This window comes from Vanacampus margaritifer, chromosome 7 (genome assembly GCF_051991255.1).
Source record: "Vanacampus margaritifer isolate UIUO_Vmar chromosome 7, RoL_Vmar_1.0, whole genome shotgun sequence".
NCBI classification, from domain to species: Eukaryota; Metazoa; Chordata; class Actinopteri; order Syngnathiformes; family Syngnathidae; genus Vanacampus; species Vanacampus margaritifer.
Window position 1 is genome coordinate 394,140 of NC_135438.1, and position 27,179 is coordinate 421,318.

Sequence of the window (27,179 nt, forward strand, 5' to 3'; positions counted from 1 at the left end):
ACAAATTATTTTGCTTATGATATATATTTTTTCAATTAAAGTTTATTCTGAAATGGGCCTCAATTACTCTTATTTTAAATCTATACGTGGTGCCGTACTGCATAAATTGGGAAAGAATGTGTGAGACGACAACTTGATGATTTCTCTTAAATTAGTTTAATTTGTGTCGACTAAAAGTCAAGTGGACAAACGCACACACGCACACACATATACGCACCCACGCAAAGGTGGGCGCCAATTCCAGTGATTCCATCTTGTTGCTTTTCTTCCATAGGAACTTGTTTTTTTTTTTTTTACATCCATTTTATCTTGACTGTGTGCAAAGAGCTCTCTTGACTCACGCACGCACGCACGCACGCACGCACGCACGCACGCACGCACACTAAATCCACAGGCAACGCAGCACACTAATTGGTCCCTTCATTGACACACGCGCACGCTCCGTGTTGGGACCCGAGACGTCGGCCCGCACGCCAGCCGGCCGCTGCGCACACGACGACATTCAAAGTGACGTCAGCAGCAGGCACAGCGGCCAAAGTCCACAAATAGATCCATGGATCGATAGATAGATTGATTGATTAGATATTGATCATCACCGTTAGCGTTCCTTCCCTGATTATATACACACCACCGCGCAAGCTAAGATGGTGTGGGAAAAAGTCCACCCCGCCCCCCCGCCATGATAAATGCTTTCAATGAAAAAGAGGACAAAAAGAAAGACGGAGTGAAAGAAAAAAAAAAAGGTCCGATGCCAGCGGGAACCTGCGGGCGGACGCGTGTGCGCGCGCGCGGAGCTCTTCAGTCGGGCGTGGCCTGCGAGGCGAGCGGCATGAGCGTGGCGGGGAACATCAGAACCTTGGCCGTCATGAAGGACAGGTCGGGAAGGCGGCAGATGACCTGGGCCGCCTCCGAGCTCAGCTTCTCGTCTTTCCGCGTCTTCCTGGGGGACAAAACATGACCAAACAAACACGTCGGCACGTTTGGCTTGGCTAGCATGCTAAGCGCTCCCGTTTCTTTCATGACGCAAGTCCTCACAATTTTTCATTACAATTCCATGAAATGAATATTCGCAAATAAATACGCAACTGCTAGTGGCAGACCAATTGTCCAATTTGTATTCTCTTCCAAAAAAATTTCACTAATAAATACAAACCAGCCTAGACGCCTTACAACAAAATGTTGACACTCACTGATGTATTGTTATTAATTTTAAATATAAATAAATTCTGTAAAGTCCCACCTGTAATTCCTTTTTTTTTTTTTAAATTTGTTATTACTCTGCCGTTGAATGGAGTGTCAGAAGTCGATTGTGCCACGTTAGGGAACTGACATCTCGGTGAAGGAAATGCGCGTGTTGTGGTCCGAGGAGGAAATCGTCGTGGATTAAAAGCCAGCAAGCAACGAGTTGGCCAGCAAACGCTCCGAGTGCTCCCAGCACAAACAAAAACCTTCAAAGCACTTGGGCTTCACTTCAAGACAATTGCGGATTCGGATGGAGACGAAGCCAAGGATGTGCAGAAAAGAGAAAAAGAGAAAAAGAAAAAAAGGCCTCTCCCATATTTGCCAGTTTTATGATCTTGTTGCGTCTGCTGATCGCCAGCAGCGGCCAGGATGGCCGAAACATCAAAGTTTTGGGGTTTTTCTTTTCAAATCCACAATTAAGCAAAAGGAGATTTTTCTACAAAAAGCAAACTTTCATTCTCACTGTTTGTAATCTAAAAAAATCCAAGGACTACAAAATTCACATTTTTCATTCTAACAGATTTGTTTATTCCAATTGCCAATTTTAATATATTGGTACTATTATTATTATTATTCTTTTAAAAGAAGCCAATATCTGGTTTGAATCTTTTGTTTTTGGGTAAAGAATACAAAATAAAAAGTCAATCTGAATTTTTATTTACAAGTGTATTTTCCCCATCAAAAAAAAATCCCAGTTTGTAAAGGAAATTTCTGATCCGATTTCCATAATAATAATAATAATAAAAGATGATTCTAAACAAGAGAGAAACCTTATTTTTGGGTCCCACTTTTTCTCATTTGACTGCAATCAACATATTACGCAGAGCAAAGTCGCATTTCCAATTTGAATGGATTTGTTTTTTCTCTCTGCAAAAATCGTTTTTTTTTCCAATTTGAATTCAGATTTGAACGGTCGAAAAGAACCCCGAGTGTGATTTGTCATCTGGTTGCGTGAGGCCCACCTGGTGGAGGTGCTGGTTTTGTCCATGGTGGACATGAGGCGGGCGAAGGCGTCGACCACGCGGCCGCCGGCGCCGCCAGAGTCCATCTTGGCCGTGGTCAGCTCCACCAGCTCGGGGTCCACCCCTGCGGGACGGCAAAAAGAGTTGCGGGGCGTCACTGTGGCGCAGCGCGACGCGACTGGTCGAGCGAGGGGAGAAAGCGAGCGGGGGCAAGCGAGAGAGGGCGGCCGTGACAGCGGCTGACCTGGGATGGCGGGCGAGCAGGACGAGCCCGAGTCGTCCACGGGACCGAAGAAGTCCAGGTTTAGCAGGAAGGAGCCGCCGCTGGCTGCGTGTGCGTGATGACAACACGCGGCAGCACCGGAAGGTGAAGGAGGAGAAGAAGAGAGAAAGAGAGGAAGAAAAAGAAAGAAAGAAAAAGAAAGAAATGGGCCTCATTAGGGCTGGCTGGGCCACGCATCCATTTGGAGCACAAAAGTGGGGCCAGATTTCTCATGATCAGTTTTGAAAAAAGTGAACAATTGATGGGATGCATTTGAAGTGAGCTGGCAGCAAATCGGAATCCGTAGAATTCATAACGACGGTTGATGATTGTCCTGTTTTGAGGACACAATCGTCTGTCGTCTTTGGACGGCCCACGTGACCTTTGACACCTTCACTGAGCAGCGGCCACAATCGCGTGATCGGCCAAAAACGATGGCCAACAAAAAAGTCATTTCAAAAGCAAAACGACGCATGACAATTTGCAGACTCACAACAAAGACTCACAATTACTGTCTTGATGGCATCAAAAAATGAGCGAGTAACAAAACACAAAAATGTCATATCTGAAAAAGTGGAGCCAATTTGGAAAAATCAAGCAAAACTTTTTTGCCACCAAAACGTGTGCAATCGATTTGGACCAATAATTGCAAATGTCGACTATTTGCTTCAACCCCAACAAACGTGTTGTCCACAACCCAAGTGCAAATTCCTCGTTTTACTACCAAATACTTGGAATGTTTGCTTGTTTTCGCCAGAAAGTAATTTTGTTGTCATTTATCTTTAATTTGGTAAATGTCTTCTCAGCTCACAAAAAAAAAAAAACAAATAATGGATATCTCATCGATTTTCCTTTTCAAGGCTGACAGATTCAGAAAACAATGAACTCATTATTTTTACATCTTTGTTCCATAAATGTATAAGAAAATTGAATTTTAAAGTGTTTTTTGTTGTATTTGACTGTTTTCTTGTAATTTAGTGTTGACAAGAATTTCCTTCCATTTATGAAAGACATGACTTATTGTACGTTAAGATCATTCAGAATCTTTTTATTTGTATTTACAATTCTTGAATGAGAATTAGGAAAATATTTTCATCATCAAACCAATTTTGGTGTAACACTCAAATGATTAGAACACTAAAGCATTTAACCAGTTACTTCCTCCATAACATTTTATTTCAAATGGAAGGTTTGTGTAGTTTTGATCACGTTCTTGATATTTAACTCGCGTGCTTCCAAAGACGTATAAATACGTTCTATTCAAAATGTTTTAAGTGTCCTAAAGACGTATTTATATGTTGTTGTTTTTTATGCTCGAGCATACAAAAGGCTTTGATTTCGCCTCTCGACTGCAAAGAACGTTTGAAGAAATGCTAGTTATTACCAAAACGGTCAGCAGGTGGCAGCAGAGCAAAAGAGCTCAACCAGAGCCATGTTGAAAAACATCTCTTTTACTCACAATTCTAAATAGATTTGTGAATAATGATGAAACTTCGCTGTATAGAAATATACTTTTTTTTTTTTTTTTGATAGCGACATTCTGTGGGCCTTGAAAAGTCAACCGAAATCCCGTCAAACCGCCGGAAGTGATTGCGATGGATGTCAAGGTGTTTGTTGGGCCAGGTGGCCCCGCCCACAGCCTCGTGACGAGGGCCCATTTGTTTGCTTTGTGAAGGAATTCACCACAGAGAGGAAAAGAGGTCAGGGTTGTTGCTGAGGATTTTACCGTCCAAAGGATTGGTAAGGCCGCTGGTGCTCCAGTCGAACTGGACGGGCGGGAGCGCCTCCTGCAGGGACCACCCACAACAAACATCAGAGAGCTGCCCAAAGAGAGTCCGGCCCGCCTCCCACACCGCCCACCTGGATGACATCCGGGGAGCAGGAGTTGCCGTCCGGCGCCGGCGCCGCCGCTTGTGCGATGGAAGCGATCATCTCGGCCGCCGAGACGGGCTTCGCGGGTTCTTTGGTGGGCTCCAACATGCCCTGAGGACAACAAAACCCAATCAGCCATCAATCATCTCGTCCTTCGCCAAGGACGCCGCTCGTGGACTCACCAGGCTGGCGGCGTAGACGGGCACGATGAGCGGCTGCTTCTTCTGTCCCGTGAACAGCTGAAAGCAACACGAGGTTCGAAGACAGTCAAGATCAAGTGAAGACTTCAAAATGGGAAAGACCCGAAAAGCGACATTCGGACAAAACTGGAGGCACCGACCGGCAAACTTGTGGACGTCGCAAGTGACAATTGCAACTGGGTTAAAAACATAAATACTCGCCATCAAATGCATTTTCAAGCCTGATATCAATTCATAAAAAGCACGACATTCAAGATCTCATTTTCCATAAATTCTTAAGAAAATACAATTTTAAAGGCCAATGTTTTGATGTATTTTGGGGTTTTCTTGAAATCAAACAAACTGCTCACATGAATTTGAACTGTAAAAGTATTTTCCTATATTTATCAACGACCCGACTTATTGCACTTTTAGAGTCATTTTCATTTATAATTATATTATTAACTACTATATCATTTTTAACTATTGAATTATGAAAATGTTTTTATTTCATCCTTGCTGATTTTGTGGAACAATTAAGTGATTATTACGTGTTACTTTCATGAATAAACTAAATCATTTCACCCAAAAATGTATTCGGCATTTAATGTTTGTGGCGTTTTTAATCATGCACTTGACGTTTACAAAAAAATTGATGTTCCATAATTCATCAATATCCATCGAATCGGGAAAACTCAAACTGAACTTTTGTGAATCGAAATCGAATCGATTGAGGAAATTAGAATCGATACCAGCCTTCGTGAGAAGCCCAAATTTTAGTAATTAAAGCCAGAGAGAGAGAAAAAAATATATGTTTGAACTTTGCTCCTGAAAATCTGATGCATTTGCCCCCCAGCAAAATCACATTTTTATTTCATCCACTCCCCACACACACAAAAATACCGTTTACATTTTAACTCACCGCATTCAGTAAAGAAAAAAAAAAGAAAGAAGAAAATCAGATTCAACATTTTCAATGGAGATTTCCACACAGGTCCGAATCACAAATTTGATATATAAGACCTTAACTGGATTTCTTGCCCCACCAAAAATTCGATTTAAATGATAACTTTTTCCAGCACCAAAAATCCAGTTGTGAATTTAAATGGTTTTAAAACTAGATTGTTGTTTGAAGTTTCTGTTTTATTGCATGTGTACACAAATCAGACTTGATTTCAGCCTTTTATTTATATATTTATTCCCAATTTGAAGGGATTTTTCAATTATTTTGACAGCTAAAAAGAAATACATAAAAAAAAAAAAAAAGAAGTAGACGATCCTGGCTACAATTACATTTTATAAAAACAATTACTTTTGTATTTTTACAAAGCACTCGTCTCCTTTTTATTTGGTTCTGTAAAAAAACAAAAAAAGTGGTCAGTGTCGAGCGTAAAGAAGTTGCGTTTTCTCACAATGTTGCGCGTGTCGATGCCGAGGCACCCCAGCAGCGTTTTGTTGCAGTAGGAGCCCCCCCACTGATGTCGGAGGCCCACCGCCTCGTGGACGTCTCGCAGCTGCGGCCACACGCCGCCGCCAAGCGCGCTGCACAAACCACAAGCAGCACAACATGATGCGCCGTTTGCCGGGTGGGCTCGTACCGTCCGTCCGTCCGTCCGTCCGTCCGTCCGGCCGCTTGCTCGCCGCGTCACCTGCTAACGTCCTGGCGCGCCTCCACCAGCGTCTTGAGCGAGGGCACCCGCTCCTCCGCGGCGGGGGAGGGGCCGGCGGCTTGGGGGAAGCTCGCCTCCAGCAACTTCTCCACTCGGCTCCACAGCGCCTCCTGCAGACGCGGCGCAGAAGTACACGTGAGGACGACTTTGGAAGACGCGTGAGACAATTTGACTTGGATCTGCCGGATGATAAGCGCCAGCCAGCAAAATGATGACAATTGAAAAGAAAATGAAAGAAAAAGAAATGTGTTTTAAAAAAATGATAATAATATATATTTTTTCTTCTTCTTAGTAAATTCCATTGTCCCATCATTGGTGATCTATCTTTACAACAGAATCGTGGGCAACTCATGCTGACCTTGGGGCCAACTAGTACCCAATGGCACTAGTTAGCCTAGAATTTAACATAAATATATATGACAAGTGCTGTCAAAATTGATAAGTAATGGATTATCAAATTAATTGACAACTATTTTAATGACCAAGTCATCATTTAGGGTCATTGTTTATATTGAAACGGTTCAATTTCAGTCTCACCAGCGATGAGTCATTGTGATTTCCTAGGAAAGTTACATTTCCAAACTCACCGCGTGTCTGCTGTTGTCCACGCTGGAATTTTCCTCCACGGCGACGCCAGCAGGATGGGCGTCGTCCTCAGAGCTGAACGCCGCCCACGATTCGCCCGTCGTCCACTCAGCCGCCCCCGCCTCCTCCTCCTCTTCGAAAGCGTTCCATCTGGCCGAAGAAGAGGCTCCGCCCTCCTCATCGGCGTTGAAGTCGTCACGAGTTTGCGGCAGGCACGCTTCTTTATGATTGAAGTCCGCAAACGATTGGTCGCCCAACGAGCCCCCGTCTCCAAAATCGCCAAATTCCTCCTCCTCCTCCTCGTCCACCTGGCTGTGGTCGGCGTTTTCTTCCAGGAGGGGCGGCGGCGAGGGGGCGGAGGCTGTCGTGCTCACGTCGACGTACTCCTCCAAGGCGTCCGTGGACAGCGGACGGCCTAACGATGTCTCCGTCTCTGAGGTCCTCCCGTCTGAATGTAGGCCATCGCCAGGCGACGAGCCGCCGTCAACGGAGCCGCCGTCAACGGAGCCGCCGTCAACGGAGCCGCCGTCAACGGAGCCGCCGTCAACGGAGCCGCCGTCACCTTCGACCCACACGGCTTCAACGTGAGGACCGTCGACGCAAACGGCGTCAAGACTGACGTCGTCAACATCGGCACCGCCAACGCCATTGACGCCATCTTCAGCCCGGTCGCCGGTGGCGGCGGGTGGTTGTTTTGCGTGAGCGGGGGTTGTGTCGTGTGCAAAGTCGTCATCACTGGATTCAGCGCCTGTCCGCGTGTCACATGATCCTGGAAAAGGCGTGGCCTCAGCGTCGGGTCCAGTTCTGTCTGCGGCGCCTCCCTGGCAGACGCCGTCTCCGTGCGCGGTGCCGAGCTGGCGTCCCGTATCCGAGAAGGCGTCAAAATCGGCATCGAGACCGTCCGCGCCTTCCGAAGCGTTATCGCCGGCGTGACAGCCCGCAAACGTTTGCGGTCCCGGCTTGACCTCGGCGGCCGTGAATCCGTTTGTGATGATCTCGCCGCCGTCGCCGCCCGCAACACGAGCGTCCGGTCTCTTCACGTCCGAGCAGTCGTGGCAAGTTGGGTGGCTTACGGGAGGCACGGCGTTGGCCTTGGCCTCGTGGCGCGTTCCCGGCACGGCGGCGAGGCCGTTGAGGAGCTCCGGCGGCGAGGTGGCATCCGGGGGAAAGGAAGCGCGGCCGTGCGCGTCCAACTCGCCGAAGCTGATGCTTGCCGACACGGTGGAAAAAGCGCCAAAGTCGCCAAACTCGTCCTCGTCCTCCTCCTCGCCGTCCTCCAAGGGCGGCGGGGACGACGAGTACAGCCGGATGACGTCGGGCTCCATGACGACTCGTCCGTCCTGCTACACCTGCCGTGCAGACGAGAAAGGTGTCAGCGTCGCCGTGGCAACACTCGGTCAACAGATGACACGTTCAGCCGCCAAACAGCCCTCAGGCTCGGTTTCCTTTTACGTTCAGCTTGCCGGCGGCCATTTTGGTCCACGGGAGGACAGACTGTCATTTAGGAAATGTTCTGCATCAAGTTCTTCACTAACCGCGTAAGAGATGGTCACCATTTTTGTTGAATCTTCTAAAAAATATATGCAATGAGCGCTTCAAACACATCGGAAAGACAAATCAAGTCATTCAAAAAATGGATTCGAAAAATGTACAAATGTTCAATTTGAAAAATGGAACCAATGTTGAGTTCTCACCAGGCTTCATTTAAGGTCGCTCGGCGTTCTCGAAAACATTTTCAACTTTCAATTGACAAGTTAAAGGGGGAGTCAACCTTAAACATTTCTTGACAAATTAATATCTTACATTTTGCCAGTTAGTGTCGACTGAAGATGACATCACAGTCGCTCAGGCAACGACCAATCACAGCTCAGCTTCAGAAAACAAGTGAGCTCTGAATGATTGTTTCCTGAGCAACCGTGATGTCATCTTCAGTTGACAGCGAGTGGCAAAATGGCCGCCCCGTCACATGGATCAAAACTACTGGATTTTGCTGCTTAATTCATGTGGAATATGAGCAATATTAACCAGAATAAGAAAATATAGATCAATTAACGATTAATAAAAAACAACAACTCATTGTCAAAGATTTGAAGTGCATCAATTTTCCTGAAATATACTTTTTTTTTTTTAAATGACTGACACAGCCATCTATTTTTGTTCTAACTTATTCCTACTTCAAGTGAACATGTGCACTTGCACCCAAGATCAAAATGGAGTCCTGCGTTGCTTTTATTTCATTTGATCTGGTGTGGAGTAGTTTTGCCATACGGACAGCAGAGGAGGAAGTTTGACACTCGGACCCAGCACCTCTATTGCCTCTTATCTGTGCATTTTGGCGATTTGCAAAAGTCACAACTTCTTTCGTGTTTGTCTCGGGAAAATAATCCTTGGATCATCGGAATGGTCTTGAAAGGATCTGAGCGGAAACGCCGCTGTCATGCAAACCACCTCACCTGTGACGTTGGCCACTCATGGACCGACCTTCGTGCTAACTTGCCAGCTCAAGCCTGCGCACTCGCTTTCGAGCGAACCCACGAGCCACTTGGTGTCAAGTGCGGCATCTTGGCCAGCCACTTATGGCCCAAGTGCACCAAAGTTCGCCCACTTTTCGCTACACGTTTTGTTGGGGGGGAAGAAAGCGAGAGAGAGAGAGAGAGAGAAAGAGAGAGAGAGAGAGAGGCTAACCGGCTAGCGCGGCTGTCGGCGACTCGGAAACAGCCAACTTGGGCGGACGCGGGCTCACGTACACGTCGTCGACCAAGCAAGAGCTTTTCGTTGTTTGTTTTGCTGGGACTTTTTGAACGGCAGCTCACAACAAGTCCGTCCGAATGGGCCGGAAGGTTCGTCGTCGGCGGCGAGCATTAGCGCGTAGCTTCGTCGCTGACGACGCAAACGAGCTTGTCACTTCCGCGTTTCCCGTCGGCGGCGACGAATAACGTACTTGCTTACTTGCGCGGCGGCAACGTGAAACGCGAGTGTCGTCGAGGGCGTCAAGTGGCAGCGGGCGGCTCGGTTAGCATCAGGCGCGGCTAGCTGCGCGGCTAGCCCGAGCCGAGCCACAAGTTGGAGCTAGCCGAGGCGAGCTAGCGCTGACAGCAGGTGTCTTCTTCTTCTTCTTCTTCTTCTTCTTCTTCTTCTTCTTCTTCCAACGCTCCTGCTGCTTCCTCCTCCTCCTCCTCCTGGCGAAAAGGACAACAAACCAAAGTCTTTTGACGCACCTTGACGCGCTCGACGAGAGCTTCCATGACGCGGAGGAAGGACTCCTGCAACTCAGTGGAGCCCGAAGTCAAGCCCGTGCGAGCCGGCCGCTGGAGCTTCGCAGCCTGTGGGGGAGGAGGACCGACGAGGTCGCCTATGACGACGGCGGGCGGATGGACGGTGGGCGGGCCTGCCTGCCTGCCTCGCACTTACCCGGCATGCACCGCGCGAGCGCCCAAACAAACAGCGGCACATTCTTTAATATCGGCGGAAAAGACAGAAAACAAGCACGGCAAAAAAAGAAGACAAATGGAGATTAGGAAAATGTAGAAGGAATAAGAAAAAGTTGAGGGCAGGGGGGCCGAAAAGCAGGGATGAGATCTAGTCGGAAATAATAGATAAGAAACAAAATCTAATTAGATTTAAGGAAGAGCTTCTCAATTCATTTTCTGTTCTCTCCACCCACGGAATCGTCGTAAAATGGTTACTTACCCCTTGACGACCGCGAGGGTCTTATCGACAGTCTAGTCATATATAATGAGTCTGTATTATTCGACCATTAGCCAAATGTTGATTTTGCTCATATACTTTGCAGTGCTGTTGCATTAAATTATGGAACAAACGCGCAATGCAGAGACAATCAACAGCATGAAAAACAACACAATAATGCACATGTGACAATTCATCTTTAATCAATAATTGCTCTTATTTACACCAGGTAGCTATGTTGTACATTTGCAGGAGTAAAAATGTGAAAAATTAACAACACACATTTGACTATAGGAATTACATTTATAAAAGGTACTATCATACTTCTTTTTTTTTTAAAGGCCCGACCTGTCTGCCGATATTTGCTATGGTTTGAAATGGTCAAACGTCGTCTGACACATTACAACATAAAACAAAGGTCATTTGAACCGCTGATATTGGAATGGAAGAAAAAAACAAATCAGTGCGTCCATGTCGTAAGTGGCCACAAAGCACCCTCCCGAGGTCGGCCATCTCGGGGCGTCCTGAGAACTTGAGCCGGCCTCCGCCCGCAGCTGAGGGCGGCCTCAATATTCTTGCAGCCCGTTTTCCTGATGTGAGCCACTCGGGTCACGCCAAGCGAGTCCTAGAATGGAATGACGGACGTGGAACTGCTCCCAGGACTTCATATGGCGACTGCGAGTGACCTCAGCCTTCACAGCTCATCACTAAACGACAACACACAAAAGAAATTGGGCAATTTCTGTCAGTTCTTCACTCTGTTGTAAATGGAATAAATACAAAGACTGTGTTGCAAAACAATTCGGTGTCTGGCCGTTGTCGTCATGGTTACTGAGGTCAGGCGCACCAAATTCATCAGTTTGTCCAATCATGAAAGACGGGAAACGGAGGAGTGGTGCTGAGTTCAGGAAGAGCCCATTAAAACGCAAACAACCTTCAACAAGCCCTGACGGCTGCACACATTCGCTGGCGTGGCCAACACTCGCAAACGTTTGTCCCTCGATGGCATGTACGAGCGCTCACTGCTGACCGCCTCGCGATAACATTTCAGAAAAACGATCTTTTTGCACCAATTTCAAGGCAAATGATCAAATCGCAGCATCCCTACAAACAATTAAATATTCTGCCTGTAATTTATGTTGTTATTGTTGTGAAAAAAAAGTCCTTTCATTCAATTATTAAAAATTCATCTTCCGATTAATCAGTAATCCTGCCAAACATTGGAATTCCTCCTTAATTTTCTTTTTTTTCCTGTTTGTTGGCTGGAGGCTGAGTGTATTCATTCATGTTGTACTCAATTTCCATTCATTTGCATACGGGAAGACGTCAAGGCTCCATTTCCAAATGAGAATTAGCTTCCAATAGTTCCCATGCTAACATGTAGCCACCTAGCATGAGGTCAAGGGTGTGAGCATGTGCCGGCCGTGTACCTAATCGAGCGTGCAGAGCTGTTGCCGTGGCGACGTCCTTCACTGGCTCCCTTCAGCCCAGCTTGGTGATGGCGACGCTGCCTTTGATCCACAGGGTGTCCACCCGGTGCAGCGGCGCCACCCGGTGCTGGAAGTCAAAAAGCTTCTGCGCGTCCACGAAGACTCGAAAGCCGCCCGACTCGCACGCCACTTCCATCTGGGCACACACGCGCGCATGCTGTCATCTTGTGCCAAAGCGCTACATTTGTCAGAATCAACATCCTCAACTCATGTCAACAGGAGTTACAAATGCCACAAGATGGCGCCCTAGCACTACTTTTATTGCATGAATTTTTTCAACTCGGATTTCAACTTGAAAGCCAAAGCCAGGCTTGAAAGCCCAATTTGATAAAAATCCCTCATTTGAAACACAAAGTGTGTTCTGAAAACTAAAACAAGGGCTGCTTGATTATGATTTTTTTTTTAATCATAATCATGATTATTTGGGCAAAAATTGAAATCACAATTATTCAAATGATTATTTTTTGGTAACCTCGCCAGCCAAATTGATAATTGTGATTCACTCCAGGGAGTTTTTCCACATGATCAATCCGGTTTGGGAAAAAGGCGGGGCTTGCTGTACAATACTTCCAGCTGATTGGACGATACGGCATCTTTCACATCTTGTTTTGACCAATCAAGGCAACGGATGAAAATCTCGTCTTCCGTCTTGCCTTACAAGACGTCTAAGCTAACAACCCCTGTTTAAACCCCTCAGCCAGTCTAGAAAGACCAAAAGCTCCTTGACATTAATTACTACTTTCCTATGGCGCCATATTCCCAATCATACCTTGAAGGGCTGGCCCTCGATGAACGGAAAGAAGGGAACGGCGCTGTCGGCGCGGCCCCACGCGCCGGCCACGCAGGCCCGACGCAGCACTTGGCGCCGGCCCCCGAAGCGCACGCACATCTCGAGCGCCACGTCGGGCGGCGGCTCGCCCCGTATGCCCCGCCCGCACGTCAGCGCCACGTAGAACCTGACGCAAACATTCAGAAGCACATTTCCTGCGAGTGAGACTTGGATCTGAAAGGAGCGTTTGGAGATGAAGTTAGGCTTTGAAATGGGGACGGGAAAGAAGGCTGAAGTTTTTACTTGTCAGGGTTCGGGTCCACCATGGCCACGATGACCACCTTCCTCCCCGGATGCATGCCGCCTCGGACGTCACCCCGGAAAGGAACCGACTGCGCGCGGCCAAAATTGTTAGCTTGCGATGAACGTGCGATTGTTCGCTGAGCGTCTGCGCGCTCGTGCGTCTCGTACCAGTTTGCTGTCCGCTTCCTGCTGACTCGTGTTGCCGCTGACGTCGGCTCGGACCTCATTGCTGTCAATTTGCCATTTCTGGGAAGAAAGGGGCACATTTGCAATCATTCCCTTCTCGTGCGCAGAGAGACCATGACTGCACGCATGCACAAAAATGGAATAAATACAAACAAATTGCCAGGCCATTTTTCCATTTAACTTGTTGATTTTTACACAAGTCTTCATGGACCGGTCCAAAATACAGATCATTATTTTTTCATGACAACATGAGACAAAAGCAAGAATAAAACACACACAAAAAGCTAAATAACGTTGAAAGAATAAATAAATCAGCCCACTTCTTGCTCTGCTAAAATGTTGAATACGAAGAGACAAAGTCGGTGAATGTCTGACGCCTGCCAGTAATTCATTTTGTTCATTAAACATTTTTGGATTCAATCAGAAGATGAATGGGTTGTTGGAATTTCAATTTGGTTGGTTGTTTGGCCGTTGTCGTTTCTCAAAGGAATAAAAGACGCGATATCGACGTTGTGATTGAATTCAAAATTGGATTGTTTGGGTTGCGATTCATTTATTTGACATGTTCATATCAATTCAGTAGGAAATGCACAAATAAGATTAAATGTCGACAGATGGGCAACAAACAACTAGCATTTGAATAATATTCTGTCGACTTTTCTCAATTCATTGATCAACTGGATTTGTAAAAAAAAAACATTTTCAAATGATCATCTCTTATGATGGCAAACTATCAGCTCGTGCGGTAAATGTACAAACACAAATGAATGTCATTCGTTTGTGGTTTGGCAAAACAGTGAACATTGTTTTCCAAAGTGAAAACAGATGATTGCAAAATATTTGAAAAGGTCAAATATGCATGATTTGCTGTGAGTGACAGTATTAAGTTGAGTGATTCACATTACACACTTGTTAATCTAAAGTTTCGAGCACGTCAATGTGCTTGTATTTTGGCTGAACTCCAATACCGGAAGTCCCGATGCTTCGACGTCAGGCGACGTCAACTTCACGCCAGTAAAAAGTCTCCAAAGTCTTCGATGTCGTCAACCGACGAACGCGCCCGACGCGCGACGGCGTGCTTGCTGACGTCGTGGTTTCTCTTCGATGTCATTTTCTGTAACAAATTCGCTTTTTCAACTTTTTTTTTACCTTCCTCTCGCGGGTCGTCGTCACTCGCTGCGCAGCAGCCATGTTGGAGCGCGCTCGTCGCCCGCGCACAGTCGCACTCAGTACTTCCGGGATGCGCACGCACCTATCAGTGACGTGCCTTACGTCAGTAAATAAGCATTTTTTGTTTTTGTTTTTCAAAGACAAACAAAATAGGTACAATCTTGAGTACGATCACACAACAATAGAGCATAGGGCATTTCCCTTTCAAATAAAGGACAAAAAGGGCAATACATGTTTTTTTATCACAAGTACAGTTTTTCCAATAAATGACGCCAGTCTTGTTGCATTATTGGTATTAATAAGTGACAACGAATTATAAGATTTCAATTATTTTTTCCATTGATCAATATTTGGTTTTGTTCTAAAGAAACTACATTTATGTATATACTGTATTAATGTGTGTGTATATATATATATATATATATGTATATATGTGTAATATTTATTTATATATTTATATTACTATTTAATAGGCTTTTAGTTTTGTTGAGGGAATGTGAGTGAAGGGCTGAAGGTCTATAGTTTACTGAAAGGTGTCAATTTACCATTACATATGTAAAATAAGATTGAAAATATCTTAATATTAAAAGGAAGTAATACTGTAGTTAGTATTGGCAACCGTAGCAAAAATTAAGTTACATAAAAAAGTTGTGACATAAAAAAACGTCAATGGATAAAAAAGCGCTGGCTTTTGACTCAACATTATCCCTGCAAAAAATGTTTTATATGTGACTGTCACTACACTATCAACGAGTTTTATTTTTATTTAGCTGAACAGTTCAGACAAAGTAGTAAACGTTGGTCGCGCGTGCACGATTGCGCGTGACGGCTTCTTGGACGCGCTTGCGACCTGCAGAAGCTTGAAGGCAGAAGTTCTGCGCTTTTTCTTCTTCTCCACATTGAGCTGACAATTGACCCGACAATCGACCCCCCCAACATGATCGAAGTCTTCGCAATTCTTCTATGATTGGCGTATTTATTTTTTTTATCTTTATTTTATTTTATTTTTATTGACAAAAGGACATTTGCCTGCTGCCGGGTAAGAATCGAATCTATTTCATCTACATTGCATTCTTGTGGCATCATTTCCATTTGATGAGAAAATGTTGACTTGTATGCAAGGTCGGTGTTTCTTTTTTTCTTTTTCGAGGTCCGTGTTTCATATGGACACTTCATTAGGGACACCAAAACAAATGATGACCATAAAAAGGGGCCGCAGTAAAAAGATTGACATGCAGTTAATAAAACGCTAAAAGTGCTTCAATAAGGTTGGCGACATACAATATGTTGTGTTTGTTTTGGAATTGCAAAGTTGATTTTGAAAGTTGCTGAGAATTCTCTGACATGTATTTCACTATTTAAAAAAAAATGGATGCATTGAAGAGACAACATGTCACAGATTGAAAAGTCTCAATAATTCGGCCGAGATGCTCCCACGACGTGTCTTTTCTTAATCTCGTCGTTTTCACATCACGTCATCGGCAGACGCAAAAAGGAATTTGGACACCAATCAATCGATTCATCCGTAACGACTCCGTTATCAAATGAGCAGACGACCCTTTTGGTAGCGAGACATTGCAGAACCTCAAATTGTCGAAAAGTTTCAGCCTCTCAATAGTTTAGCGGTGTAACAAGAATCCATAGACGATTGCTTATCCAATTAAGCCACAACTCTTTTGTCACTGAATCTTAATCATCGCCAATTCAAAATAACGTCCTGTTTTTGACTAGAGGAATGTAAAAAAAAAAAAAAAAGATATGCTGTTAATCCTATTAGGTGGGAAAACTGTCACTTTAAGAATACTTGCCACTAGCGTGTGTGTTGGCACAAGTGACGTCACGGCGCGCGCGTGACATTCCACACGCGCGCGCCGAAAGTGTCGAGTGCGTGACGACAACTGAGCCGCAAATGAAGTCTGCTCGGCCAACAGGGCTCGCCACTTCCTGCCGGGGCCTTTTCTACGTCCGGTCTTTGAATGGCAAGACTTTGGGAGGCGGGGTATGCTGATGAAGGGGCGGAGCTGGATACGGCGCTGTGTGCTGATTGGACGATAGCGCAGCCACTTCCCAAATGGGAAGAAAAAACGAAACAGTGATCGTCCTTTTTTTTATGGACACTCCAGTTGACCATGAATACAATACAACAATAGACAAGTTTGGCAAAAAAACACAAAACTTTGGCAGATTTTTTTTTTTAATCATATGACTGGCTGCACGTGCCTTAAAATGGCTGCCTCACAACAAAATGGCTTCCTGTTCAGTTTTGGACATGGTTCCTTGAGATTTTTGTGTCTGTGGGTGTTGGGTGGACTCCGACACAGCTCAGTTGGGAGTGGGACGAGAAGGTGTTGTTTTTTAGGTTTTGTTTTTTGCTCAGAGATGAACAACAGCAGCCTGGCTCCAGTCCCCGCCGCCGCCGCCGACGCCGCCGACGCCGCCGACTACGACTTGGTGGACTACGAGTCGTCTCCGGAAGACATCCCGGACGCCACTCGCGGCCCGGCCTTCCTGGCGGCCAGCGTGGTGATCGCGGTGTCGCTAGTTAGCATCATGGCGGTGTGCGGCGCGGGAAACTGCGCCTTCATCGCCGGTCTGCTTCGGTACGGCAAGCGGCGCGGCCTGACCGACCTCCTGATGGCCAACCTGGCCGTATCCGACGCTTTGGTGGCGGCCATCTGCTGCCCCCTGCTGTTGGACTACTACGTGGTCAGTCGCTTGTCGTGGCGTCACGGGTTGGTGGCCTGCGCTGCCGTCAACTACCTGAGGACGCTGTCGCTGCACGTGTCCACCAACGTGCTGCTCGCCATTGCCGTGGACAGGTGAGTACGTCTGCCGACGAGCCGTCCCACAGCACCTGCCGTTGGGTTAACGTGCGTTTGTGTTGTGTGTGGAGGTACACTGCGATCGTGCACCCTCTGGGTCCTGGCCTGCCTCCACAGACGTGGTACTTTGTGCTGGGGGCGGTTTGGGGGGTCCCAGCTGTGATCTCCATCCCGTCGGCCACCATGTCTTCACAGACCGAGTATCCTCACGGGAAGGGCGGCCATCCCAAAACCTTCTGTGCTCAGATCTGGCCCGTGGACCAGCGAGTCCTGTACCAATCCTACTTCCTGCTGGTCTTGGCTGTGGAGTTTTTGGTCCCAGTGTTTGTGATGGCGCTGTGCTACGCTCGCATCTCCAAGGAACTTTGGTTCAAGGAGGTTCCGGGTTACCAGACTTTGCCGATCCGTAAGCGTCTGCGAAAGCGTCGGCGGACAGTCCTGGTCCTGATCCTGGTCCTGCTGGCCTACGTTCTTTGCTGGACCCCATACTACGGATACTCCCTGCTCAGGGATTTCTACCCCACCGTCATCTCCAGGGACAGGAACGCCCTGGTGGTGTTCTACGTCGTGGAGTGCGTAGCCATGAGCAACGGTGTCATCAACACACTTTGCTTCATCAGTGTCAGGCACAAAGCCAGAAGGGCCTCAAAGTCCAAACGGTTCATAGCGACCCCACTGGTTTGTTTTGTGCCCCGCAGGTCCACGGGCGACGAGGCCCGGACCTCCTCACTTAGGGTCACCGAGGAGGTGGAAGGAGCAAGCGCTAGGTAGCCCAGAGGGTCCTGAAGGTCCTAATGCAAGCTCCAAGTAACGCTGAAGCTCCTGATGGTTTAAAAGGTCCTGGAGACTCTGACAGGTATCCAAGAGGACCAAGACCATCCTAACCGGATGACCAAGCCACCTCATCTGACTCTACTCTGAGCCCATCCTGGATAACGGAGTTTCTCACTCATCTCTAAGGGACCCTGACATATCCAAAACTGGAAACTCATTTGGATCACTTGTGTCTTGTTCTTTCAGTCATGACCCGAAGGTGAGGGTGGGACCGGTGAACTGAGAGCTCCGCCTTTCGGCTCACCTCCTTCTTCACAACAACAGACCGACGCAAAGTCCGCATCCCTCCAGATGCTGCCCTGATTCGCCTGCCAATCTAGTGCTCCACTCGTCCTTCACTCGAGAAGATACTTGAACTCTTCCGCTGGGGGCGGGATGGCGTTCCCGACCCGAAGAGGGCACGCCACCCTTTTCCGACTGAGGATAATGACGTCAGATTTGGAGGTGCTGATTTACACCCCAACCGCTTCACAATAGGATGTGAACTGCTAAAGTGACAGTTGGCGATCACGGCTTGATGAAGAAGAGACGTTATACTGAGACCACCAAACTGGACCACCTAAAAACCTTGGCTGGGCCATGGAGGCTGTGAACAGAATCAGGGACAAAGTGCAGCAGCCTTGGCAGAGTCCAACCCTCACTGGAAAAGAATCCGATGTGGACCAAACTCCGACACTAGTTGAATAGGGACCAAAGAAGCCGTCTCAAGGGATCCGGTAGACCGTATTCCTGAAGCACACCCCATGATGGACACAATCGAGAGGCTTCTCCAAGTCCACGAGTCGCATGACGACCGGATGTGCCAACTCGCATGCACCTTCCAGGACACGAGAGAAAGGAGAACCCGCCTCAGAGTCTTCGGACATTGAAGGAGTCTTCTTCGTAGTCTCCCCTCACATCGTCCTGAGTTGAGTTCAGCAGTGGCCCGAACCCACGATTCACATGAACCCCCCAATAAAACTGCACAAGTACCTTCTGACTCTTTCAGAGTAAAAGCATTTGTTTACTGTAAATAAAGGCAACCGTGTAAAACCTGTTTGGAAATTCCCTTTCACGTCCTGCCTCACTGGGAAAAATTCTGTCCAGTGACTCGCAGGTGACGCAGATCACCCTCCGTTTTTTTATTTCATCTTCCTCTCGTGGATGTTTTACTGTCAAAGTCAACATCAGGTCTACTTCCTGCCTTTGAGGACGGTCTGGACTTCTCTCTGCAGTCATCGGTGGTTTTCAGAGGTGGGCACTCTCGGTCGGCCGGTCGTTGGCGGATGCCCACTTTTCGACGAGCGCTTGATGATGCGAACCCTTGAAAAACGACATGGACTGAAGCGGGTTTTGGTCCGTTGAATTGTCTTAGGAAAGACAATCCTTCTGATTCTGTGCATTTTTGGGAGGCTTTGTGTCACAAAGCACTTGCCGAAATCGTGGGCATCCGAAACGGAAGTGGCAGAAACGGAAGTGGCAGAAACGGAAGTGGCAGAAACGGAAGTGGCAGAAACGGAAGTGCAGACGTCTGGCGGTTTTCAACCGAGGCGTACTTACATTAGTCAGGCTTTCTTGAAAATTGGAATACAAATGAGTGGATGGAAACCCAACTATTGCTTAGTGTCTTCTCCTCTGTGGGGGGTTGGCGCTGTTTGGGGCGGAGCCAAGGGGGCACTTACCCCACCCCACCTAGAGCCGCCACCGCTGGAGAGGTTTAGTCGGATCCAGGCGGAGGGGCGTAGTCCGAGTCGGCATCGACGTCCTCGCTGTCGTCGTCGTGGATGAAGCTGTCACCGGAGTCGGAATCCGGGTCGGACGCCGCCCCCGCCGCCCCCGCCGCCCCCGCCTTGGCGGCGGCCCGCCTGCTCCGAGCTGACAGGAAGCGCAACGTCATTTTGGACTGTCAGGATGAAATTCCTTCCTTTTTTCATGTGTGTGCGCGTACCTGCTGTCTTGGTGTGTTTGTATTGTTTACGATGAAGAGGATTCTTCCTGTGTGAGGGGAGGAGTTACAAAAGCAGGAAGTCAAAGGATTGTTTTCATCCATCGCTAATTCTTCTCAGATCCATTTGATGGCAATCTGCGACCTGTAGCAGTCGGCGCCGTAGGGACACTCGGGTCGCTCTTCCTCCTCCTCCTCTTCCTGGAAGTCGGCGTCGCCGGGATGGCTGCACTCCTGGAAGTGGAGCGGGTTCTTCCTGAGAGGACAGGAAGTACGATGAGCAGAAGGCGGGCGCCACAGCGGAGGCGTGCCTTCTGTTCAGCCCACTTCCTGGTTGGACAGGAAGTACGTGCATACGCGCAACAGGAAGCCACCGTTATCCAGCAGCCAAACAAACCTGTAGCAGTCTTTCCCGTAAGGACACGCAGTTCGCGCTCCGGAAGGGGACTTGTCTTCTTTTTTGGCTTTTGAGCTTGCGTTTTGTCGACCGCTCGCTGCGACGTCGCTCGTCCCGAGCGTGACGTCGCTCGTCCCGGCAGCGATGGCGCGCTTCCCGGTTGCGGCTCGTCGCCGTCCGTGGTCCTCCTGCTGGGTTTCCGCGGCGACGTGGTCAACTCGCCGCGGCCGCTCGTCGTCCTCAGCGAGCGGGACGTCCTGAAAATGGACAGACGTGTTTGCGTCATTGATGACCTCACGCATCAAATTGTGATTCTTGACTTTTTGGTTGCTCTGACGTCAATGATTCCCAAAAGGTGCAACTTTGCAGGCTCCCTCTAGTGGTATGCAAAAGCATCACTGCCAAGAAAGCACATTTCGGTTGCATCGACCTTTTTAATGGATTGCAAGCGTCTGCAAATCGCCACTCTGGGGCCACTTGTGGCTTTTTCGTCAGTGTTGTGGTGCAGCTCATATTCGAGCCCACAAAGGCACGTTTCCTTCATCACAAGGTGAAAAAGGTTTTGCGGCTCCAAGACAAATTGTTGCAAATTGTTGCTGTTGGCTTTTCAAATAGAAACGCTTGCTGACGCCTGATTGACATTTTTCAATATTTGAACTCAATCATTATTTCCGTTCTATGAAGAGTGTTTGTTGTTCAAAAAATGCTTGACGTAAAAGTGGCTTGCAATCCTGAAAATACTTTCTAGGGCTCGAACCCCCGCCTGCTTTGAAAGTACACTTTGTCCTATCAGATCTCATTGTTGGTCATTCAACCTTTTTTCGGGACAAGCACATCGATCTGCAGTGTGATTATTATTCTTTTTTTCCAGATGTATCCTATCAATGACATCCATTCCAGTGTCATGTCAATGTCTTTTTGTCCACTCAACTGCACGCGCTCCTTCTTCTTTGCGTCCCCTCTTGACTTGTGGACTTTTGTCCCGGTCCTGGCCGAGCCGGCTCCGTTGGCTTTCCTCGCTGGCTGAGACGTCGCATGTCACGGGGACGCGCTTGGGGATCGTTTGTGCCGCTGAGGAGGGACAACTTTTTCTTGTTTCACTTTTACAGCCACTTGAAAAAACGCATTGTTGATTTCACAAGTAGAAATCCATCAATTTGTGGCGTACTGTTGATGTAATAATAATACGAGGAGGTGATGAAGATGTTTTCTGTGTGATTGGATTGGCCAAAGGTGCGATGTGTTACCTTGGCGGCTCGTGGCGGCGGACGTCTTGACGGCCGTCGTCATCCACGAAGGCAAAAGTCGCTTGTTGCGGGGCGGCGGCGAGGCGGCGGCGAGCCCGGACAGCGCCGCTTCCTGCGCAAAACGCTGGCATCGGTTCACGCTTCACTATTTGACATCATCGATCAATATTGAGACTCATTGATTGATTGCGCTGAGGAACTTTCACTTACGATGTTCGGCAACACATTTTGTCTCACTTTTCGGTAGAGCTTTCAAAATCGATGATTCATTGACAAGTAATCGATGATCAAATGAATCGACAACTCTTTTAATAATTGAGTAATTGTTTGGAGGCTTTTTTGTTGTTGTAATTGTCCAAATCTTCTGATTTGAGCACATCAACAGTCATTGTTGACTGATTTCTGTCGTCCTTCATGAAAGAAGACTGATTATCGTCTGTGTTTCGTCAAAATAATTTTCAAAAATCTTTGTTACTTTGGAAAACAAGATCAAACCGTAATCAATCCCCTTTTCTTAAGCACCACAAATACGAAAGAACAATCACTGGTTAATAAACAGTCGTCAAGTTAAAAATGCTTTTGTAATACATTTTAATGCAAATTAAATTGAATCAAAATGGTCAATGAATAGATTGAATAATTGATAGATTCATCGATTCTAAAAATATTCAATAGTGACAGCACTACTTTTTTGTCCGATAAAAAATCCACAATTGGCAGCATTGCAACAAAAACATTAAATAACCTTAATAAGTCGCACAATGTGGCATCATTTCAGTTTGGCTGACACGATATTGCAAAAACGTGATATGCAATACGGATGACGAATGCTGCAATATTGATATTATTGCAATATTTATTGATTCATTTAATGGCGCTACAAACTGTTCATGTTTGTCTCATTGCATCGCTCTTATCGGTTTTATCTTGACTTGATCGGCATTTGAATGTACTTTTTGTATAAATGAGCAACTGCTGCAAGAATCTGGCATATTTACAACTTCATTTGTTGTTCAGGTGCAAAATAAAACTAAATGTTTTGGATGGCGACGCACATTTCAAAATCCTTTAAAGTCCTCCATTCTGAAGCCTGCACGCGCAAAAACTGTCAACAAAATGTTGGTGCCCAAATCACAGATCACCGCATAAGTTGCAATCTTTTTGTATTTATTTGATGATTGCGAACGTGTAAACAATGACAAATTAACATGTTTGTGTCGAGTACAAAAGACGGCTTAGAAAGCCAGAGAAGGAAATTGCATTGCCTCATTTCTTGTCATAAGGAGACAAACCTTGTCAAGCGTCTCCCCCGCTAGCGGCGTCTCACAAGCGGACGCCTGCGGCCCCACGCCATGACGACCGGGAGGAGGGGCGGGGCTTCTCTGGCGGGAACCGGCTCGTGCGGCCTCCTCACACGCCAGGCTTTGTCTGTGTTGAATTCAACACGCAGAGAACACGTCAGACCTTTTGACGTCTTCAAAGGCTCCTCACGCATCCACAAACATCGGGCGCCACTTCAACAACAATGGCCGCCGCTCCACGGCCATCCACGCGCCTACCCGAGGGGGCCGTCCAACGTCCGCGCGCCCGCCGCCGCCACTCGAAACATGAGCTGTCCCGGCAGGAGCGAGAAGATGTCGCCGTGGTCCAGGGGGAACCAGGCGTCTCTCTGCAGAGGTCGAGGGTCGTCGGCGACGGACGATTGCAGGAAGCACGGGTTCACGTGCGTCTAAACGCAAAAACGCACTCACATTAATATCAACTCATTCACTGCCATTGACGGCTATAAACGTCAAAAATTCCTTTGAACTATTTCGATTAGTTTCACATTTTGTTCCACTTTTGTTAACAAGAGTATGAAAACCTAGAAAGAAAAATTATATAATCGTGAGTTAACCAGTGAAAGTCATGCAATTAATTACCATAAAAAATGTCATCGCCTGACGCCCCTAATTTTTCATAATCTTTTTTTTTTTAACTCATTCACTGCCCTTGACGGCTTTAGACGTCAAAAATTGATTTGAATTATTTCTATTTAACTTTTTTTTAATTGTTATTAATTGCACGACTATCACTTAGTTAACAAATAATCACAATTTTTATATCTGTTTTAAATGTACCGTAAAAATAAAAAATCGAGGTTTTCATACTCTTGTTAACAAAAGAGATTTTTTTTTTTTAACTAATAGAAATAGTTCAAATGAATTTTTGACGTCTGTAGCCGTCAATGGCAGTGAATGAGTCAATGCATACACGACACATATTTAAATGATGTATAATGTATATGAACTTTGAACCTTGTATTTGAACTGAACAAACAATACGGAAGTGTTCATGTCGGCCAGCCCCACAACGGCGACGGTCCACTCGATGATGATTCAAATTCATGATGTCTTTGTGAACAATCTGTGTTGTTGACTCACCGGTTTTAGGCGCAGTCGTCCATCTTGGCTGTCGAGCAGGCCGTGATGTCTGGACACTCTCTTGTCACTCACCTCACACATAATAAGGATTAAAAAAAGATGCCCGTTTAGGCCCATATTAGCATGTATTCAAACATAAACAAAGGAGTTATAGCACGTTTCTGTGAGGAAGTTGCACAACATGCATGGATCTGCAAACTAACTGACGACATGTGAAGTGCTGCCTACACCAGGGAAAATAGCATCCATTGGAGCTCGTGTGCATATTGCACTTTTATTTTTAGGCTGCTGACTCGGTGCCGTGTCGTCATGGTAACAAAACTCCTAGCAACCACTCAAAAATGGCTCATTTCAACAAGATGGTAAAACAAATTATAAATGAACCTTGGCCTGTTCTGAAAAAAAAAAGAAAAAAGATATTGAACCCGTTGATCAAGCAGACAGCGCCTCTAGTGGCTAAAAAAATGAACAGAGTCAGTTCTGAAACGATGAAATAAGCAGCAGAAGTCATAATAAGAATTACATCAAGGGTTTGTTGCGTAAATGTGATATTTATTTCATCTTTCATTCTGTTTTTGAAGGATGTAGTCAGCCCAAATGTGTACATATTGTCACGTATGTCTTCTGACAAATATTTTTTAACATATTAGAGAGAGGAAAATAGAGAGAGAGGGAAAAAACAAAAACAAACAATAGTTGTGGGACTCACTCGGAGGAAAGGTCCCCGGCCCAGGACGGTCTGCCCGCGGGGAAGGACGATGGCATCGCCGCCGTCTATCGGGAGCAGCTCGAAGCCGGACATTGTTGCTACACTGGAAGCGACATTTAACATCAATAAAAAGACGCATTTACTGAAACGCAGCCAGTGCCTACCAACACTTCATCAGCTCGTGTTTAGGAGGGTTTTTTTTTTTATGTGGACTTGAAACGTTGTTGTTGTTCGCTTCAAGCAAAAGAGAAAAAAAGCCAACCAAGCTTACAACGATTAGTTGGTGAAGTTGTGACTTCTTCTTCTATTTCCAGGAAGAAAACAGAAAAATAAAACAACAAATCTTTCAATGGCGCCGCACACCGCCGGCAGTACTTCCTGGTTGTGGAATGAAGAGCGCATGCGCACAATTGAATTCTCACGTTTATTTGATATTTTTGCGCTTATTTTTTATACACAACACACATAAGCACATATACGTTTTAGCCATTAAAAAACTATACGTACATTTTGTATAAACGATCACTAATCCTCTACACGCATGCGCAGTCGCGTGACAGCCCGTGCCTGTCGTTTAAATGTAAACACGTCGAGGGACGAGTCAGCTTTGGTAAGAAAGAGAAGCCAACAAATGAATGAAATAAATGACTCGCCACTTTTATCAACCTGTAAAAACTAACATGCGATACTTCGTGGGGGAAGCGCCGATGTTTCTGGTTCACTGTTGCTTTGTTTTTTTGTGTGCCCCCCCCCCCCCCCTTGCTAGCACAGTCCGGTGTCGCCAAACGTGACTTTGAGCTTCAAGCTAGTTGCTGCTTTGTGAAAAAAAAGAAAAACATTTGCGCTTTTCTTCGACGTCAAACATGTCACCTTTGGCAAATTGCATTTCAAAAGTTCCTTGTTAACAAGATTTTGCAGTCAAGAAATATGCGTCCGCGGTTGCCCAACAAAATGTTCTGCTGTTCCACGAGGTGGATTTTAATGACATGTGTTCTATACTTTGGTCTATTTCCGCTTGATGCAGACGGTGAGAAATAGAATATTTTGCTGCTCGTGAGCAGCACCGACGTCAACACACCAACCTGTCATTTGCCATTGTTGACACGATACACAGATCCGTACTTGAACGAATGTGCGCCATCTAGTGGACACAAAACTGAACAGCATTTGATGACTCCCAAAATTGTATTGTTGTTTAATCGTCAAAGCTCTGGCCAATTATGCTTCTTTTATATTGTCCAATACTAATGTTGCTTTTGTGTTGTTGTCAGGCTGCAAGAGCGCCGAGTGCCACTCATGAGCTTGCCTGGCCGCTGCGCGAGGAACTTTGCGGAGACGCTCCCCACCGAGATGAGCGTGCAGATCTTCGGCGAGCTGGACGCCAGGAGCCTGTGCCGCGCCTCGGCCACCTGCCGCCTGTGGGACGCCATCATCCGGGACAGCCAGCAGCTGTGGAGGACGCAATGCCTCGGCATCGTCATGCTTTGCCGCAGGGAGGTGGATGCCGACCGCCGCGACGGGCTCTCCTGGAAGGTGCGGGGACGGCTGACGCTTCATGTGGAAAGAAGTCGACTTCAAATCGCATTTAAAAGCAGTTTGTGTACACGCAGGAGTCGCTGGCGAGGAACTACATTCGCAGCCGCGTGAAGCTGGACTGGCTACGCGGTCGCTATAGCAACGTGACGTCTGCCGGCGAGCTGCGCGGCAGGAAGATGGCGCCGATGGACGTAGAATCCTGGGGAGAAATCCTACAGGCCGAGCTGGACCGATGACATCTGCGCTTATTGCCTTACCAGGCTCATTGTATGCGATATATATATATATATAATTTTAGTATTTTATAATTTGTATGTATTTTATATTTGTATAGTATTTTTTCCAGTTTTTTTTTAGTATGAGCGTTTTTTTTATTTTATTTTCTTTTACAAATTTGTGACCTTTTTTTATATCGCCAACCTCCCTACAATATCGTGATAATTATCGTATCGTGATCGTTACATCCCCATCGCCCATCAAGTTGTATTTGTGCCATATGATGAGAAAGTTTCAAGTGAAATAATAAATCACCTTTTCCGTCTTCACTTGCTTTTTCTGTTTGTCTTTCGCTGTAATCGGGACAGACGGACGCACGTGAAGTGTCAAACTCATTTCACGACAACCGCACGCTTCATTTCTTGCCTATGGCTGAAACGGTTTTGTTTTATTTGATGTATTTTTTGAATGGCTGAAACTGGTGTTGGGGCGAATATTTGGAATGTGCAAGAAAGACCCCAAAATTGCTGCTTCAAACTAAAATAGCTGACTTCCTGTTCAATTTGGGGCAGCTCGTGATGATAGACATAATAAACACTTTCATTTCTTGTTGATGGGTGAAACTAATGTCGGGCTGAATTTTTGAATTCCATGAATGACCAAATATAGACACTTCAAACTAAAATGTCCGACT

The 27,179-nt window shown here is 46.5% G+C and overlaps 5 protein-coding genes across 12 annotated transcripts; 2 read left to right on the plus strand and 3 right to left on the minus strand.

Moving 5' to 3' along the window:
• Positions 1–137: 137 nt before the first annotated feature.
• aftpha (aftiphilin a) lies at positions 138–10,156 on the minus strand. 5 transcript variants are annotated; one of them, XM_077570283.1, is made up of 10 exons: positions 9,991–10,156; positions 6,775–8,121; positions 6,167–6,297; positions 5,930–6,059; positions 4,521–4,577; positions 4,327–4,449; positions 4,193–4,253; positions 2,449–2,532; positions 2,205–2,328; positions 138–940 (listed from the first exon to the last, which is right to left on the minus strand). In XM_077570283.1, the coding sequence occupies exons 2-10, from the start codon at positions 8,095–8,097 to the stop codon at positions 799–801; spliced, it is 2,175 nt and encodes a 724-aa protein (XP_077426409.1). In that variant the 5' UTR covers positions 8,098–8,121; positions 9,991–10,156; the 3' UTR covers positions 138–798. The 5 variants fall into 5 exon arrangements, with proteins under 5 accessions (XP_077426409.1, XP_077426410.1, XP_077426411.1 ...); XM_077570284.1 differs by having other exon boundaries at positions 9,722–10,153; XM_077570285.1 differs by having other exon boundaries at positions 9,714–10,153.
• Positions 10,157–10,645: 489 nt separating this feature from the next.
• Positions 10,646–16,428, minus strand: LOC144054896 (galectin-related protein-like). Its single transcript, XM_077570294.1, has 6 exons — positions 14,357–16,428; positions 13,190–13,267; positions 13,022–13,110; positions 12,719–12,905; positions 11,890–12,085; positions 10,646–11,166 (listed from the first exon to the last, which is right to left on the minus strand). The coding sequence occupies exons 1-5, from the start codon at positions 14,396–14,398 to the stop codon at positions 11,942–11,944; spliced, it is 540 nt and encodes a 179-aa protein (XP_077426420.1). The 5' UTR covers positions 14,399–16,428; the 3' UTR covers positions 10,646–11,166; positions 11,890–11,941.
• A 125-nt stretch (positions 16,429–16,553) lies between these two features.
• Positions 16,554–25,467, minus strand: aplf (aprataxin and PNKP like factor). 3 transcript variants are annotated; one of them, XM_077570291.1, is made up of 11 exons: positions 25,005–25,466; positions 24,734–24,836; positions 24,025–24,096; positions 23,161–23,330; positions 22,894–23,029; positions 21,602–21,725; positions 21,286–21,425; positions 20,355–20,611; positions 20,103–20,213; positions 19,961–20,007; positions 16,554–19,887 (listed from the first exon to the last, which is right to left on the minus strand). In XM_077570291.1, the coding sequence occupies exons 2-11, from the start codon at positions 24,824–24,826 to the stop codon at positions 19,730–19,732; spliced, it is 1,308 nt and encodes a 435-aa protein (XP_077426417.1). In that variant the 5' UTR covers positions 24,827–24,836; positions 25,005–25,466; the 3' UTR covers positions 16,554–19,729. The 3 variants fall into 3 exon arrangements, with proteins under 3 accessions (XP_077426417.1, XP_077426415.1, XP_077426416.1); XM_077570289.1 differs by having other exon boundaries at positions 24,734–25,467; XM_077570290.1 differs by having other exon boundaries at positions 21,602–21,713; positions 24,734–25,466.
• Positions 16,757–17,970, plus strand: prokr1a (prokineticin receptor 1a). Its single transcript, XM_077570298.1, has 2 exons — positions 16,757–17,196; positions 17,271–17,970. Exons 1-2 carry the CDS (start codon positions 16,757–16,759, stop codon positions 17,968–17,970), a joined length of 1,140 nt encoding a protein of 379 aa, XP_077426424.1.
• fbxo48 (F-box protein 48) lies at positions 25,162–26,814 on the plus strand. 2 transcript variants are annotated; one of them, XM_077570296.1, is made up of 3 exons: positions 25,162–25,343; positions 26,005–26,266; positions 26,344–26,814. In XM_077570296.1, exons 2-3 carry the CDS (start codon positions 26,030–26,032, stop codon positions 26,503–26,505), a joined length of 399 nt encoding a protein of 132 aa, XP_077426422.1. In that variant the 5' UTR covers positions 25,162–25,343; positions 26,005–26,029; the 3' UTR covers positions 26,506–26,814. The 2 variants fall into 2 exon arrangements, with proteins under 2 accessions (XP_077426422.1, XP_077426423.1); XM_077570297.1 differs by lacking the exon at positions 25,162–25,343 and adding an exon at positions 25,351–25,449.
• The last annotated feature ends 365 nt before the right edge of the window (positions 26,815–27,179 follow it).

Bases quoted from the DNA above. Each gene is read 5' to 3' on its own strand.
- prokr1a (XM_077570298.1), top strand. From the start codon at position 16,757: ATGAACAACAGCAGCCTGGCTCCAGTCCCCGCCGCCGCCGCCGACGCC. The intron at 17,197-17,270 runs GTGAGTACGTCT...TTGTGTGTGGAG, and splicing joins CTCGCCATTGCCGTGGACAG to GTACACTGCGATCGTGCACC.
- LOC144054896 (XM_077570294.1), bottom strand. From the start codon at position 14,398: ATGGCTGCTGCGCAGCGAGTGACGACGACCCGCGAGAGGAAG. The intron at 13,268-14,356 runs GTAAAAAAAAAG...CTTTCTTCCCAG, and splicing joins CGACGACCCGCGAGAGGAAG to AAATGGCAAATTGACAGCAA. The intron at 12,086-12,718 runs GTATGATTGGGA...GTGTGTGCCCAG, and splicing joins TCGAGGGCCAGCCCTTCAAG to ATGGAAGTGGCGTGCGAGTC.
- aftpha (XM_077570283.1), bottom strand. From the start codon at position 8,097: ATGGAGCCCGACGTCATCCGGCTGTACTCGTCGTCCCCGCCGCCCTTG. The intron at 6,060-6,166 runs GTGACGCGGCGA...TGGTTTGTGCAG, and splicing joins GCGCGCCAGGACGTTAGCAG to CGCGCTTGGCGGCGGCGTGT. The intron at 4,254-4,326 runs GTGGGCGGTGTG...TGGTCCCTGCAG, and splicing joins GCTCCCCGGATGTCATCCAG to GAGGCGCTCCCGCCCGTCCA.
- aplf (XM_077570289.1), bottom strand. From the start codon at position 24,856: ATGTTAAATGTCGCTTCCAGTGTAGCAACAATGTCCGGCTTCGAGCTG. The intron at 23,030-23,160 runs GTAGGCGCGTGG...AATTCAACACAG, and splicing joins ACGTTGGACGGCCCCCTCGG to ACAAAGCCTGGCGTGTGAGG. The intron at 19,888-19,960 runs GTACGCGCACAC...GCTTCCTGTCAG, and splicing joins CAAACACACCAAGACAGCAG to CTCGGAGCAGGCGGGCCGCC.
- fbxo48 (XM_077570296.1), top strand. From the start codon at position 26,030: ATGAGCTTGCCTGGCCGCTGCGCGAGGAACTTTGCGGAGACGCTCCCC. The intron at 26,267-26,343 runs GTGCGGGGACGG...GTGTACACGCAG, and splicing joins GCGACGGGCTCTCCTGGAAG to GAGTCGCTGGCGAGGAACTA.